Source organism: Odontesthes bonariensis, chromosome 5 (assembly GCF_027942865.1).
Source record: "Odontesthes bonariensis isolate fOdoBon6 chromosome 5, fOdoBon6.hap1, whole genome shotgun sequence".
NCBI classification, from domain to species: Eukaryota; Metazoa; Chordata; class Actinopteri; order Atheriniformes; family Atherinopsidae; genus Odontesthes; species Odontesthes bonariensis.
In genome coordinates, this window is record NC_134510.1 from 33529347 (window position 1) to 33544200 (window position 14854).

General features: G+C 39.0%; 2 protein-coding genes across 15 annotated transcripts in view; one reads left to right on the forward strand and one right to left on the reverse strand.

Annotated features, from left to right (window-relative positions):
- LOC142380376 (fucolectin-like) overlaps positions 1 to 14854 on the forward strand; it is a 173546-nt gene that overhangs the window by 63159 nt on the left and 95533 nt on the right. The gene's annotated exons all lie outside the window — the stretch shown is intronic.
- cspg5a (chondroitin sulfate proteoglycan 5a) overlaps positions 1 to 14854 on the reverse strand; it is a 63735-nt gene that overhangs the window by 5094 nt on the left and 43787 nt on the right. For 3 of the 14 annotated variants that reach the window (XM_075466169.1, XM_075466174.1, XM_075466175.1), the window contains exons 4-5: positions 6747 to 6825; positions 3631 to 3687 (exon numbers count right to left, since the gene is read on the reverse strand). The exons of 2 other annotated variants lie outside the window; for them this stretch is intronic. In XM_075466169.1, the coding sequence (XP_075322284.1) occupies positions 3631 to 3687; positions 6747 to 6825 (136 nt within the window). Of the gene's footprint in view, positions 1 to 3630; positions 3688 to 6668; positions 6826 to 14854 lie in introns of those variants that run through there. 9 more of the 14 variants (XM_075466173.1, XM_075466171.1, XM_075466168.1 and 6 more) reach the window with 7 other exon arrangements.

Genomic DNA, 14854 nt, shown 5'->3' on the forward strand with positions numbered 1-14854 from the left:
TAGGGTCGCAAACATTACTAAACATTTTTTTCCTTGGCACTGCAACCACCACAGGAGAAAATCGGTTTCTCCCATGCATGTACGATATATCATAATAAACTGTCTTGTTCCATTAGGTCAGGGGTCTCCAACCTTTTCAGCACCAAGGACCGGTTTGGTTCTGCAATTTGTTCCTGCAGCCCGGTCGGGGGGGGGTTACTTTTTTTTTTTTTGTACTTTACGTTCAACAGACATTACATTTAGCAGATGCCTTTACAAATTAGGATAATTAGGATATGATGACAGACAGACAGTCATCATTGAAAAAAATAAACGTGCACAATCGGCCTTCTATAATGCAATCTATGCAGTTTCCAAGTATAGAATCTAGCGAATGAAATTAAAGAATTCCCGATTTCCATGTCTTTTTTTTAAATTTAAATCACGGCCCGGTTTGGAATGTCTCGCGGACCGGTACTGAAGTCGCACAAATAGGCAGCAGATGTTAGTTTGGCATCTGTTGGTAGCGGCACTGATTTCATTCAGTACCTTCGTCACTCTGGATATGACATTGTGTCACATTCAAGCGATGTTTAATACTCGAGACACAGCTGCCTCGTCTTAAAATAAATCAGAATAGATTCATTCTTGATTTACAAAAACAGCTTATTTTGACCTGGCAAGCTGTGTAAAAGTTACTAGATTCTTTAAAAATCTTTATTTGACTTCATTCTGTCATGCAGGAACAGCACTGCAGCCCTAAATTTGAGGATTGGAGCTACCAATTTAGATCATGGTGCGGGTATTGGCTGTATCTGGATGAGTATTAACGTTCAGCTCTTTTCCTGATGCGGATTAACCCCAATGTTTGCTCAGTGTTAGCATTAGTGGTAAATGCTTTGGCACACTTTAAATCAAAATATTTGTATTGGTGAGTGGATATGTGCATACTTGTGTATATTTCCTGCCACCATACAAGCACACATGCTTATGTTTGCCTCTCATAGTTAATATTAGGAAACTGCAGACCTTCATTGAATTTTAAAGGGACTTGTGGCTGTGTGACTGGCATAGAAAGGAACAGCATAGTCTGACAGCCACTTGACACAACCTGGACATGTAGCTCTTTGTATTTACTGTACCGTTCTGTTCATTGTTGGGTTTTCTATATTTTATGGCCCATCTATGAACCCCTCCATCAGCAAGACCGGGAAATATCAATGTGACTCTTAATACAATAACTGTGGAACTGACATATTCATTTGAAAGACTGTCTAGTCTCTGGAAATCTTCAGTTACACTGGAAGCTTACAGGTCAGCTCAGCTGTGATAAGACACTGAGAGCCAATTCAGTCAATGGAAATTAAATCCTCTTAAAAATTACAGCCAGCTCTGCCTGGTCAATTCATTTTCCGTGTTGAATTTATTTAGTATTGACAGAAAACAATTCCATTCCCCTGTTTGCTGCAGAGGAAAGCATGTGGCTGTACTCGGCTGAATTACTGTGAAGGGAAAGATTGAGGACAAGTGGGTTCAATCTTCCACCGTGAATGAAACACAAAGCTTTGGGTTACTGCAGGAAACAACCGCTGCTTGTGTCACTGCTCAGAAATAATTGGCCTGTGTTTGTGAGTGTGTTGATTGTAAGATGTCTGTTGTTTTTCTTGATCTAGTTTATATGTGGTTTACTACCTCAGTAAATTATTCTTTCTCTGAAGGGCTTGCTTGCAGCATTAAAGCGTGTTTAAGTGTGTGTGTGTGTGTGTGTGTGTGTGTGTGGTACCTCGTCTGTCTGGACATGTGACGAGGTCAAGAGCTTCCTGCTGCAGGACTGAAGTTGTTTTTATGTCTGTTTCTGATTAGGTTTAGTTTTTTAGCCCCAGGTTCTGCATCTTTAATATGTTTTAAAGGGCAATTTCCCGCATTTTGAATAATTTTATCTTTGCAGGAATTCACATGAACTGTAAATATGTTGGTTTTTTTTGTTTTTGTTTGTTTTTTTGTTTTTTTTTTGGGGGGGGCGCATTAGGTGGGTGGATCATGGTGAATTACAAATGCACACTTAAACTGAGTTTACATGTAATTTAGTTTCAGTTCAGCATAAATGTGCCTCCTTTAATAACTCCTGAGTTTTATCATTTGTATGTTTGTAAAATGGTTTGAAATCAGCGCAATCAGCTGCTTTGGAAAACGCTGGTTAAACCATGACCTCTAAATATTATCTTCAGGTAAATAATAAAATCACCTTTGGGCCAAACAAACAACAGGAGCTCAGAAACCTTGAAGTGCAGAAACGGATCGTGATCCTTGACTGGCCAAATACAAGTTCTATAATGCAGATAAAGCTTTATTTATCAGTGTTTGGGAAGAAAAAAAATCATCTTTGTTGGGAGAAAACCTTGTGTCTCCACATTTTGTTGTTTTTTACTTTCTTTACAAAAATCATCATTGATGTTCAGCTTTTATGTCTGACTGTATTTTACAAATATTAAACTAATGAAAATATAAATAACAGATTGCAACCAAAAAAGGTTCAACTAAATCTCACAACTAAGGATGCACAGACTGTGAACTTCTGGGCCAATAACGATGTTGGCGTTAAAGATAAAAATTTGGCTAATGGCCAACCGCCAGTACTAATCTTTATGAATTTATTTCCCCTTAAATGCCAAGGAAACAATAACATGCGCATTCAAAAAGAAAATAACTGAAAAGTATTTCAACCCATTGATCATACCTTCTTTGATTGAGCACAAATTAATTTATTCTATTAAAAATGTTTATTTATAAGAGATTTTGGAAGGTTTGCACAGTCTCCATGTCTCAATGTGTCCATTGATTTAAATGGCTCTGAATTTCAAAGACAAAAAGAAAAGAAAAATGTATACTTTTATAAAGGGATATCCATGAAATGTTGTCTTTCAACTGCATAAAGGTTGACAAGAAGCAGACGAATGCTTCTGCTAATGCTCAGCATCTCAGTATAATCCATAGCTTCACCATATCTACAAATGACATCAACCATTTTCATGAGCTGTGATTTTTAGTCCCTCATCACTAATATTCAAATTTGACAATTAACCTAATTGGTGTTCAATCATAAAAGCATTTATTTAAATTCTACTTATTTATTCCAAAGGAGTCCAAACACTTACCATGGTAAGCCCTTACTTTGCGTTAGGATGAAAGACATTCTGAACAAACTTTAACTACACAACATTATCGTATAGTTGCTGTTTTATCTGCTTCAGGCTTAAAAGCTTGTTCTCTTCAAGGATACATTTGTTCACTGACTATGGATGAAAATGAACCCCTTGGCTGAATCTGACACATAGTAAAATGAATCAATGTGTATTTTCCTAGTGATTAAATAACTTTGGGTCTTTGTTTGCATTCTCGCCTGTCGCTCAAAACTTTATGAATGTGCTGAAATTTAGATCTAACTACATAGGACTGTATGTATTCAGCTGTCCTACGTCATGTCTTCCTGACATTTTAGATGACATATTTTTGGTTTTCTGGGAGTGAGGTTCGGATTGATCCACTGATAATTGAGAGGGGTGACTGACAGGGCCACAGTAACAATGACAGAGCTGCTTGGGAGGGGGAGAGGGGGTCTTGGACTATCTGACATTTGGAATTTGGTCTTACCTCACAGTCGGACTCCTCTTTGGTCTTACACTCCCAGGTGTATCTGCTCATGGTTTTCTGAGGGGAGGGGGATGGGGCAAAGGGTTATACTCCTCAAAAACCATACAAAGCATCCTCAGAGAGAGAGACAGACAGGAATAGACAGAGAATAAGGGAGCATGAAGTGGACAGAAAGAGGGAAGAGCAGAAACGACAGATCAGAGACTAGAAGAGGCAGGAAGAGACAGAAATAAGATCGACAGAGAAAGATGGAGCATTGGAGACAGAGACCAATAGTGGGAGTAACTGGACTTCCTTTCACATGTCAGCTGATATTCCCAGCTGGATAGAGACTGTTCAAACACAGACTCACTGGTGCTGGCTGACTGTTAGTCTGCATCCCCACAGCACATACAGGTTTGGATATTCCTGGTGAGGTTCTCAACCATCGTGGAAAAGACACAGGGGTGTTAGTTTGGAGGGGAACTGAGGTTAACGGCTTTACTGGAAGGTGTATTTGGGGTTTATTTAGGGAAAGTTGGTCTGGTTTCTGGTTTGGAGACAACTAAATGCACAGATGAGTTTTGGATGGAAAACTCATAAAATAAATCTGGGTTGAATAGCAGTTGGAAATATTTCTGTAATATTTGTTTTACGTTAAATTCATGGACAGAAGGTGTCACATCTGGACCATACCAAAAATGCATTTGATCAGATTCAATCAATCTCCTGTCAAGCGAGTTTTGAAACATCTTGAGCTGTGCTATTAACATCCATATTTGCAGGTTCTTTCATCACGCTTCATTGGAAGGATTTCTACTTTTGGCGTGAACAGAAATATGTGCTGCATTGGCCAAATGCTCCTTCAGCCCTGCATACATCCACAATTCATGGGAATCTACGACTAAATCAACCAATTTACCTAACAAATGATTTCACAAATGCTATTCAATCCAGTGTACTAAAGGGGTTTATCGGGTTTGATGTGTACATTGTGTTGAGTTAGGTGGCATTTCTGAGATGATGTTAGCAAGTGATGATGGATTTTTTTTCTTGTGTTTTGGGCTTTAATGAAAATGTCATTTAATTGATGGTTAAAGTGAATGGATGAGACACATTTGCCCCGAAAGAAGCTAAACGTCAAACTACGGAACAAAACAAATTAGATTCACAAGTTCAATGACTGCATACTGCAGCTTGAAAGAAGCTGATGGAGTTGTTAGAGGGTGGTACCACATTTTTAAAATGATTAAGAATTAAAAAAAAAAAAAAAACTGTCTCAGTTGTAGCACTACAGCTACCCATGCTGCTACAACGTTAGTGTTAGCGCTACGAGCTACCCATGCTTCAGTTAGTTAGGCTCCTGTCAGCTCTATACTGCCACCTGCAGGCAATAGATAGAAGTTGCATCTCAGATGTTTATCCTGATAACCACCACCATTTGTCACAAATATCCCGTACTCTGTTTGCTTACCTGGTTGTGACATCCCACCCAGAAATCAAGAATAAACCATTTTTGACAAGTCAAAACCATCCCTCCCACTTCCCCCCACCCACTTTCAGGATAAACAATTCAAGCATACCTTTTGTTAAAAGTACAAAAACATAGACAGACAGCAAAGCAGAGCTGCGGAAGCTGACATGGCCACTGAGTGATGCATATTAGATACAGAACAGGCAAGCTATGACATACCGATGCATGAGGTGATCAGAGAGAGCAGGTTAGAAAGAGACAGGATGAGGAGGGGTCACGGCGAGGAGTTTTCTTAAAATGGCCGAGTCGAAGCCAGAGCCACTTGGTTGGCAGCTGCATTGCAATGACAGTCCATAAATGTTCAGACTGGTAGGTTTCAGGAGGAATTTAACTTCTAACCTCGACTGTGTTTATGCCCTACTTCACCTACAGGGATTTTTAGCATTGTGGATGTTATTCAGCCAAAACAGGCTGAGTAAGTGTGATGGGTAGGGAAATGCCTGGAGTTTGAATTTAATTTTTGACTAATCCTCTGTTTGTAATGCTTGAAAAAACAAGGTTTTGTGTTGCTTCTTTTAAAATAGGATCAATATGCAATAAACCAGGACGCTAAATCAATTAACGTAATGAAACTAGAGGGGTTAACAGCCCCTGTTGCCATGGCTACAAGCTGCAAGGACTCAGGAACCCTTTGGATATTTGTTTCCTTGTTTACGGTCCATGAATAACCTACTGAGAGTTAACTTCTAATTCAACTGTAGCTTAAAACCTATCACTGATTTTGTGACCTGCATTTCTTTTAAATATACTAAACATTTGTGTTGGTTAATGAGAAACTTGTTTCACGTAAACAAAACTGCAGATGCTGGCTTCCACGCACCAGTAGGTGCTGCAGAAAGAGGTTATTAAGTGCAGTTTTGTATAGCTATCTTTTCTTGATTGTGTTTCTACTCATCTGCTTCCTCCATTTCTGATTGCAAAAGTAGATTTCGGATTCAGATCTCATTAAATATGATTCTTTTGCCTCTTATGTCCCCTCTGGTCACTTGTAGTTTTAAGAATTTAAACACTTTTGTAAAGTAGAATAGCTCCTGTAGTATTGCACTGAATGAGAGTATTTGTAAGTTGGTGTATATTTAAATATTTGAGTTCTTTCCTTTGCTTATAAGAGGCGTTAAACATATCTAAGCAAGCTTTTTGGGTATAAAATCTAGGTTTGGTTTTTCTATGTGATGTTGTTTAACACATTTGTGAGTGTTTTTCAATCTCTTTGTCTGTTCCTTCCAATAAAAAAATACAAGCCTTGCTTGTAATTTACAAAAAGAAAGAACAGAGCTGAAGAAAACATACACAAAAGAGGATTTGTGAAGTTATCCCCTTTGATTTGGATGTCTTGCTTCATTTGAAACACTCCCACCATCCATCCTCGCACTTTGACCCTGACCATCCCCCTCTTTTAGAGTTTCACACCGCAAAGTATCAGAGAATGCTCATGCCCATGCATTTGGAGGGGAGTTGAGGGGCCCGGGCAGGATTTGGAGGGGAGATGCAGAAAAAGGGATGAGAGAGGCGAGAACCACGTTACCTGACAGATAATGTTATCATAGTAAGCCAATGCACGGGCATGAGGGACGTTAGGAGGGGTGTCGCACAGTTTCCTTACATTTGGGTGGGAGCCCTCAGCGATGGTGGACAGCGAGAAATTATCATTGTGCTGCTCCGATGAAGGCCGGTACTTACTGCTGAGCATCAGGGGATGGAGGTGGGTGAAAGGGGAGGAGAGAGGGTGGAGAAAAGGTCAAAAAATGGAAAAAGAAATGTTTAGATATTTGTGACAAAGCAGTGAGAGAAAAGATCAAACATTTAGGGGAAAAAACAAACAAAAAAACACAAGGTTAGAAAGCACAATCACTCGGGGGAGACAGAGCAAAGGAGAAAAAAGGAATGAGAGTAAAGAGAGTAATATGGGGGTACAAAAGGAAGAAGAAGGAATGATGAGATGCGAGAAAGAGGATGAGGTCAAATTTGAGTAAAACCCCCCAAGAAATGACAGAGGAAGCGGGGAGGTAGTGAGTGAACATGAAACCAAAGGAGAAATGAGGGGAAACAAGAAGAGAACATTTAGGAAAAGATGACATCGTTGAGGAAAAGGAAGAGAGAAGGGATTTTCAGAGTAAAAACAAGAGGATTGGGAGAAAAAGCGAGAAAGCAGCATTACTTAGACAGCACGATTGTGACTTCAAAACAAAACAGACACAAACATTTTCTGTGATGCAACACACTAAGAATAAAATGTTACTTGGTTCTTTATACACAAAATGGCTACAATATGCCTACATTCAACTCCTGTGCAGGCTCACTCCAGGCTGTAGCTGATATATTGGTCCACAGTGAAAAACCTAGCAGTTTAACAATAAATACTCAAAAATGGTAAAATCAATCTAAAATCATTACGTTTTCCTTTGAAAACTGTAACATATCCAAGTTTTCCATTAAGTGGAAAGTGATATTGCACAATATTAATAGGTTCAAAAACACTTATAAGATCCAGGTTTCAGCCCCATCCGACCCAAAATCATCCAAGAACTTTTCACTTTGCAGTTAGTCAATTAGGAAAAAGAAATACACAGTTAGGGTTACATATTGATAAGTACAGGCTATAGGTTAGTATCACAACACATGAATACTGCCTTATAAAAAACAACAGACAAAGGGAAACATTAACATCTCACAATTATAGGTTTTTTAAAGATAAAATACATTACTGAATCATTATTAAAACTTCCTGAATAACCATTCATTGCAATTATTCACTAATGGACTCTAAGTGTCTTTCATTAGCACACTGGATCTTTACTGCCAGGGGTTAGGGCTGCAAGCACATGCTGTAATCAATCATACTGCTTCTTATGAAAGCAAGTTTTCATAATGTTCTAGAGTCAATTGAAGGAACAACATGACTCATCAATGCTCTGCACACCAAAGAGGAAATCTGTAAGACAGCTAAAGACCATCCCATAGTGCAGCAACCCATGTCTTTTCTATAACCCAATCATAACTAACTAGCTGCTGTCACTTCTGAAGATGCCGTGTCTTACTCCGTTTATGTGTGAAGTTCTGTGAAAAGAATGCATGAAACCTCATGGCAGGAATACAAAAGGTGAAGCATCTAATGCAGTTTATAAGGGGCATTTATATACAGGTATGGTGTCTTTTTGAAACGCCCACTTTTGTTGACCAATCCGCCCCCCCTAACTTCCTCCCCAGGTCGACTTTGTGGCTCCATAACAACATCCTCCATCATCCAACTTCCACCTTTGCTTCTGCATCTTCGCTGTCACAATTAAATAAAACTGTTGGTAGTGATTATTGTTTTTGAGTGAACTGCCTATCAGGTCACTTGTTATTGGAGATCAGTCACTTTAAAAACTTCATGCTCTGTGTGCTACATGAGTTCAGGGTGTGGATTCTTTATTACCACAGATTGAGTCTGTTTGGCTGCTAAAAGAGCTGCATTTCTGTCACATTTCTGATAAAGTAGCAAAGTCTCTAAAGTAATTAGGATGGAAATGTTAATGATAAGTTCAAGATAATTGGTCATAACTTCAGATGATCCCTTACAGTTAAATACTAGGATTGGATACTACTGCTGCCCTAAAGTGGACACAGACATATCGTATGATTTCAGCTGTGCCTCCATAATTCTAATCAGTCTAATCCCATTAAGAAGACAGTATCCTGAAATAATGCTGAACTACTCTGAAACAGATGCAGTCAAACAGAGACTTTCCTTTCATCTTCTCTGGGAGTTCCACTCTAAGTAATACTGAACTCTTTGAAATGTTCCTCTTTGTCCCAGACTTCTCAAAGCAAAGAGATGTGTGTCTCAGAGACCAAATGAGGCAGTAGCGTTGTCGAGAGTGTCTTGTTTCTTCCCTCGACCTAATAAACCTCCCATGTCATATATGAAATGACAGCTATTTGCCACTTGCTCATGTAAACTTTTACTCTGAAGATCTTAAAGCTCAGAGAACCCTTGAGTCTTGAGATGTCTTGTGTTACTCCTCATCATTTCACTCCCCCGTCATATGTATAGTTAAAGAGGCCGTGATCTACTTTCTGCTCAAAAAGCTACCGTTTCTCTGATCAGCATGCTGAGCTTCCATATTTATATTTGATGAAATATGTGACATGACAATCAAAGACATGGTAGTGACAAGGGAGAGGCAGTGGGAGAGAAATATGTTTTCCATCAACATTTGTGATCACAGATTCGAGCACCACAAACCTGCTTTGTACCTCTCACTCTGCTCCCTCTAAACAAATTGTTGCCCGTTAATAATCCTGCACAAGAAATCAAATATAGTTTGACATTTCACACTAATATATTTGCACCAATGAAACAAATACAATATAAAAGATCAATTTGTGCACTTTAGATATTCAGGCAGTTGTTGATCCTTAGTTGTGATGATAGTAGCAACTTTTAGCACCTGAGCATTGGAGAAAAACAACAGCATCAGTCATTTCAGCTGCATTAGAGCCACAAAATCATGACTGACTTAAATTTAAACCTTATAGACGCTGCTGGAAGTATAAGACATGTCTGTTGGGCAGGGGTGGAAGTAACGAATCACAAATACTAACGTTACTGTAATTAAGTAGAAATTGACGCGTTCGCGGAAAGCGGAAATTTTCCGTTCCGCCACTAATTCGACTGCGACTGAAATCGAGACTCGTCAGACCCGGCAACGTTTTTCCAATCTTCTATTGTCCAGTTCTGGTGAACCTGTGTGAATTGTAGTCTAGTACTAGACTACTCAAGTACAAGGTACTAGAGTACTTTGTACTTTTACTTAAGTATTTTTTTAACAGTAGTACTTTTACTTGTAATTGAGTACAATTTAAGCAACACCACAAATAACCGAGGTGTGAATACAATGCAACAGGACAGTCTGATTCTTTAATTTAACAGAACCAAGGAAAAAAAACCAATGGAATAGTAAGACAGGCACCAACTACCTCATTTTGATGTGTTTCATGTTGGAATGGCCTGTTTTCATTTCTATTTTGCTGGCTGATGGACTGTTCTCAGTTAGACACAGGCTGCTTTGCAAGTATATCATCATAGATGTCTTTCAAAACTTTTTGAGCAGCCACACCAGAATAACACAACATTAGCTGCAATCATAATTCAATCTTTGCTTTATAGTAATTTTGACAGTACTATTATCTTTACCTTTGGTTGAAATAATACCTTATGATAGATAAACTTAGCATTTGACAGCAATCTGACAAAAAGGCCAATAACCGACCATGTACAGTATTCAAAGCTGTTTTTTGGTTTCAGGTTTAGTGATTTTTGCAGCACAAACTGCACCAGTTTTAGAAAAAAATCTGTCCAACTGTGAGGTGGTTCATTTTTGAGAACCATGTTATTGGGATGGACCCTTTATCATTTTTCACTGTTAATCGGCGAGTGTTGAACATAAATAAGAACATATTTATATTTTTCTAAATCAAACGAGTTGTTTAATTGCCTAGACTCATCTAAATAACAGCTGAAAAAGACAGTAAGACTAAAAACATTACTAAAGTTTGTAATAAAGCCCTGCGAGGGACTGTTTTCTTAATCCTGCTCCTGTTAGATTTCTGAACTTTACCACCCACCCTGTAAGATTTGCATCATGTGCTGCAGAACCTGTGGGTTCCCAGTCCTAGTGCAGTACTCTAATGTGAATTATCTATGAAATGCACTGCTATTTATAGCAACAAACTGCAGCAACAATAAAGGGATAGGAACAAGAAAGTGTGCAGAGTAGAAGTGGCCTATTTTCAAGGTGGATTTGGTTTATTTTTCCTGGTTAATACGGTAAAAGGCATCCCGATATAAACTAAAACAACCTAGTTTAATAAACGTCAAATGTACTGTTTTATCTTTCCATTGTGAAAATGTTTTTTCTATCTGTGTATCATTTCATCTTTTCATGTGCTCCAGGTCTGAACATGTGGCTCATTCATTTAGATAGTGTATAAGAAAAGAAAGGACAAGCGTTGTTAACAGTGTTGTTAATTCCAATGCTGTTGTCAAAGCTAGCAAAGTACCAATGCTGCTGTCACTGCAAAATCTGCATTTTATTTTATTTACCTCACGTGCTCCATGAATATATACTGTAAAAGATAGTTTCACCTAAAACGTTTGAGAAAGAGGAGTCATTTAGCTAAATTTAATTTTCTGATTTGCATTATTTTGGTCGGCCCAACATTTATCAGCAGACAAAGAAGCAAGTTCTTATTTTTCTTTCATCGGTCAAACCATTGACTCATGATTTGGTTGCACTGCGATCTGCACTAGATCCAATGAACACATTCAGTTCACAGCAGATTTACTCAAGCTAAATTCTATACAGCACTTTGCATTAGTTTGGAAGGTTATTAATACCAACAGAATGATCGGATTATGTTCGTTTCTCTGGTGTACGTGGTCAATAAATGTTTTACCAGAAAGTAATGACCCGTGTTTCACAGCTCAGCCCACAACGATGAACTCCCTGCTGAAAGCCACTCGTTCAGTAAGTGATAACATATACTGCTCAGATTAAAGATTCATCCTGATGTGTACTGAACACCTCTTGTGTGACTCGTATTCACTTTCACATATCTGAGCCAGCATCTTCCATCGCTCCATCACTCTTTGATTAGGGTCGACTGCAGCACAGAAACTCTCTCCCACAGCAGATTGGGAGTGTGGGAGTCTCATGTTTTCTTCAGCCTTTTCAGCAGCACACAGACTCTACTCCGTGTGTCACGCTGAGTTTTTTTTTCTCTCTGAAACTGCTCTCTCTTGTTCCTCTTTCACTTTCTCTTTCTTTCCCTCCTGATACAGTTTCTTCTTCTTCTCCTCCCCCCGATCCTCTGCTTCGTCCTGCCCTCCTTTTTGCTCCTCTAATCTACTGTCTTCCACTTCCTCCTCTTCTCCTTCCTCCTTCTCCATCCTTATTGATTTCTTTAAGCCGACCACTTGATGAGGCAGTGTTGTCTCTTTCATGCTGCACCCTGCCGCTCACACCCCTCAGGTCGCACAGCTGTATGTAGGTCAACCCCTCCTCTGCCTGTTTTTCGCTCCCTCCCCTCCCCCTGTTCAGACTGCCCTACTTTCAGCTGGATCCAGAGTACTGATGACATCACCCTTTTCTCCCCTTTTAAAAATTATTGCTAGCCAGCATTACAACTGCACCACTTTTCCTCCTAATCAACATCTTCTTTCCCCTTAATCTCCTCCACCATGACTTGCGTGCTAACTCTCCCCGTGGAGCTAAAAATACACTCTGCAGCGTGGGAGCTGCTGATGAAGATTCGGTCCTTCGGTTCACATTTGATCGCCGTCCCTTGCTCATCCAAAATGGCTCTGTTGCTAGGGAGATCGCTACGAAAACCTAGGCACTGGCAAAGCCATATTGGAACAACCCTGACTCATTCCTTTTTTTTTTTTTCAATCCGATCTTCAATCCATCAGTCACTCTTCAAATCAATTTCTGAAAGTGTTGCACTTTATTTTCTTTAACCTTGACCATGAGATGAGACTTCTTGCAGTGTATCTGGCGGTCCATAACCTTACCTCCGCTATAGTTAACAAACAAATACTTACTTTTTCAGTATGATTAACATCACATTCAGAATCCCATGAGCTTGAGGAAATTATTAAAGTAATTTTTAATGTTTTTCATTCAAGATTGTGAATGACTTATGATGGAACAAAACCAGAAAACTCCCAGATTTACTTCCATGAGAGTGCACACCTGCTCTCCATGATGCCACTCTTACCTCCTTTCTCCTCCTCTGCTCCTCATCTCCCTCAGACCGTTCTTGCCTGTCTCTTCGCTGCCCATCCCCCTCTTCATCCATCTCATAGACTTTGTTCTCTGTCTGGATTCTAACTACCCCCACTTAGTGACTGCCATTCATTATAAAGTACAGACATCTACAGTGAGGTATTAGGCCATCACATGAATTTTTTACTTCAAGTCTAGGAGAAACTAAACACCATTCTTCAAAAAACGATGATTAAAGAATATTTAAGAAGAGTTCTGATTCTTATGGGTGTTCAACTGGATTGAGATCTGGTGGCTGCAATATCCAATGACAGAATATTCATCATAATCAAATCCTTTTGTGGATACGAGCCTGGAGGAAACTACTTTCATCAAGATAGAAATGTTAAATAATAAAGGTAATCACTCAAGAAGTTGATATTGACTTGCAATGGCACTTCCCTGTGGGTGCACAAGAGGACCCAAAGCAGGATTCAATCATTTTCTTTAATTGGTCACATCTGTCTGTAGTGTATATTTCTGTCAAAATTAGAGACTGCAGTCTTTGAAATAACAAGAAGTTTGTCTGGCAGCATTTTCAACAGTTTGAGGGTATTTAAAGAATATTTACAGTTGTTTTTAACCTCCTGAATGAAAAACATACCAAAAAAAAGCCTATCCCAGCTGTCACAGGGCAAGAGGCAGGGTACACCCCGGACAGGTCGCCAGTCCATCACAGAATCTATATACAGCATAATAAAAATATTTTTGACATATTTCCTAAAATTAAATACTGTTTCTATCCATTTAGCCAGAAATGACTTGTAAAACCCTTGTTTTTTAAGTGAAACAAATGCATAACATTAATAAAAGACTTGTATAAAACTACAGTGATTACTTTATTAATGTATACAAATATTCTGGGCACAGAGCAGGAAGATGAGCAATTTCTAACGTCTTTGTTTGAGACAGGAAATAGCAGTGCTATTTAAAAAACAGGCACAAAGTCTGTCAAAAGATTAACTATTTTTTCACCTGCTGATGCAGGAATCTGTAAGTAAATTCCGAAACTTATCTCTGTGTATTTGCGAAGGAAGGTTAGCAGATGCTTGTTGCTGTATTAATGTGACAACAGTACAAGAGGAACAAGCTGAAGATTTAGACTACAGCGTCACAACCTGATGCTACTACCATCGGTGATGAATTTGGCTCGTGTTCAGCGTTAGAGTATATTAATGGTTTCGGGTGGTGGAACATTAGATCAATGGTTGTGTAGCTGCTACAGTTATCATGCTGCAGCTGGTTCAATCATTTGTCCTTGAGTCAGGCACTCAACCTTAACTGCAATCACTCTGAGTCTTTTTTCCAATGTAGCTGTGTGACAAGTTACTGTTGTGAAAAATAAGTCCTCCACTCAGGGTACAGCAACAGCCCCCCCCCCCCCCCCCCCGCCTTGTCTTTCTCTGCTCCCGTGAAGGACACATGCTGTTTACACCTCCTGCCTCTTTCTTTTATCGTGTCCCGCAAATCTCAAGTCGTTTCTCCCTCTGCTGTGAAATCTTGACAAATCTTTACAAAAGCTTCTCCTAGTCATTAATTTCACTTTTGTCATAATCATCAACTGTTTCATCGTTTCCAAGCATCTAAAAAAAATAATATTTAAATGGGAGCGCATTTCTGATTAAGATTAAATTGTAAATTGAGAATTTGATGAAGAATTTCAAGGATTTTCAACATTTGAGTTTAGATTTGAAAAGCTGCAGCCTTCCTCTAACCAGTGGTTAAGTGGTTTCTAACCAGGAAGTCGAGCTCCTTAATAGGTTCCAAGATGATTTAAACCATAAATAAGACTAATTTGTTTCCACTGGGAACTAATGATGTGCAGTAAACATGTAGCTTTAAATCTCAGAGACTTTCTTGAACAGAAAATCAGGACAGAGAGGGATACTTAGGGGTTGAT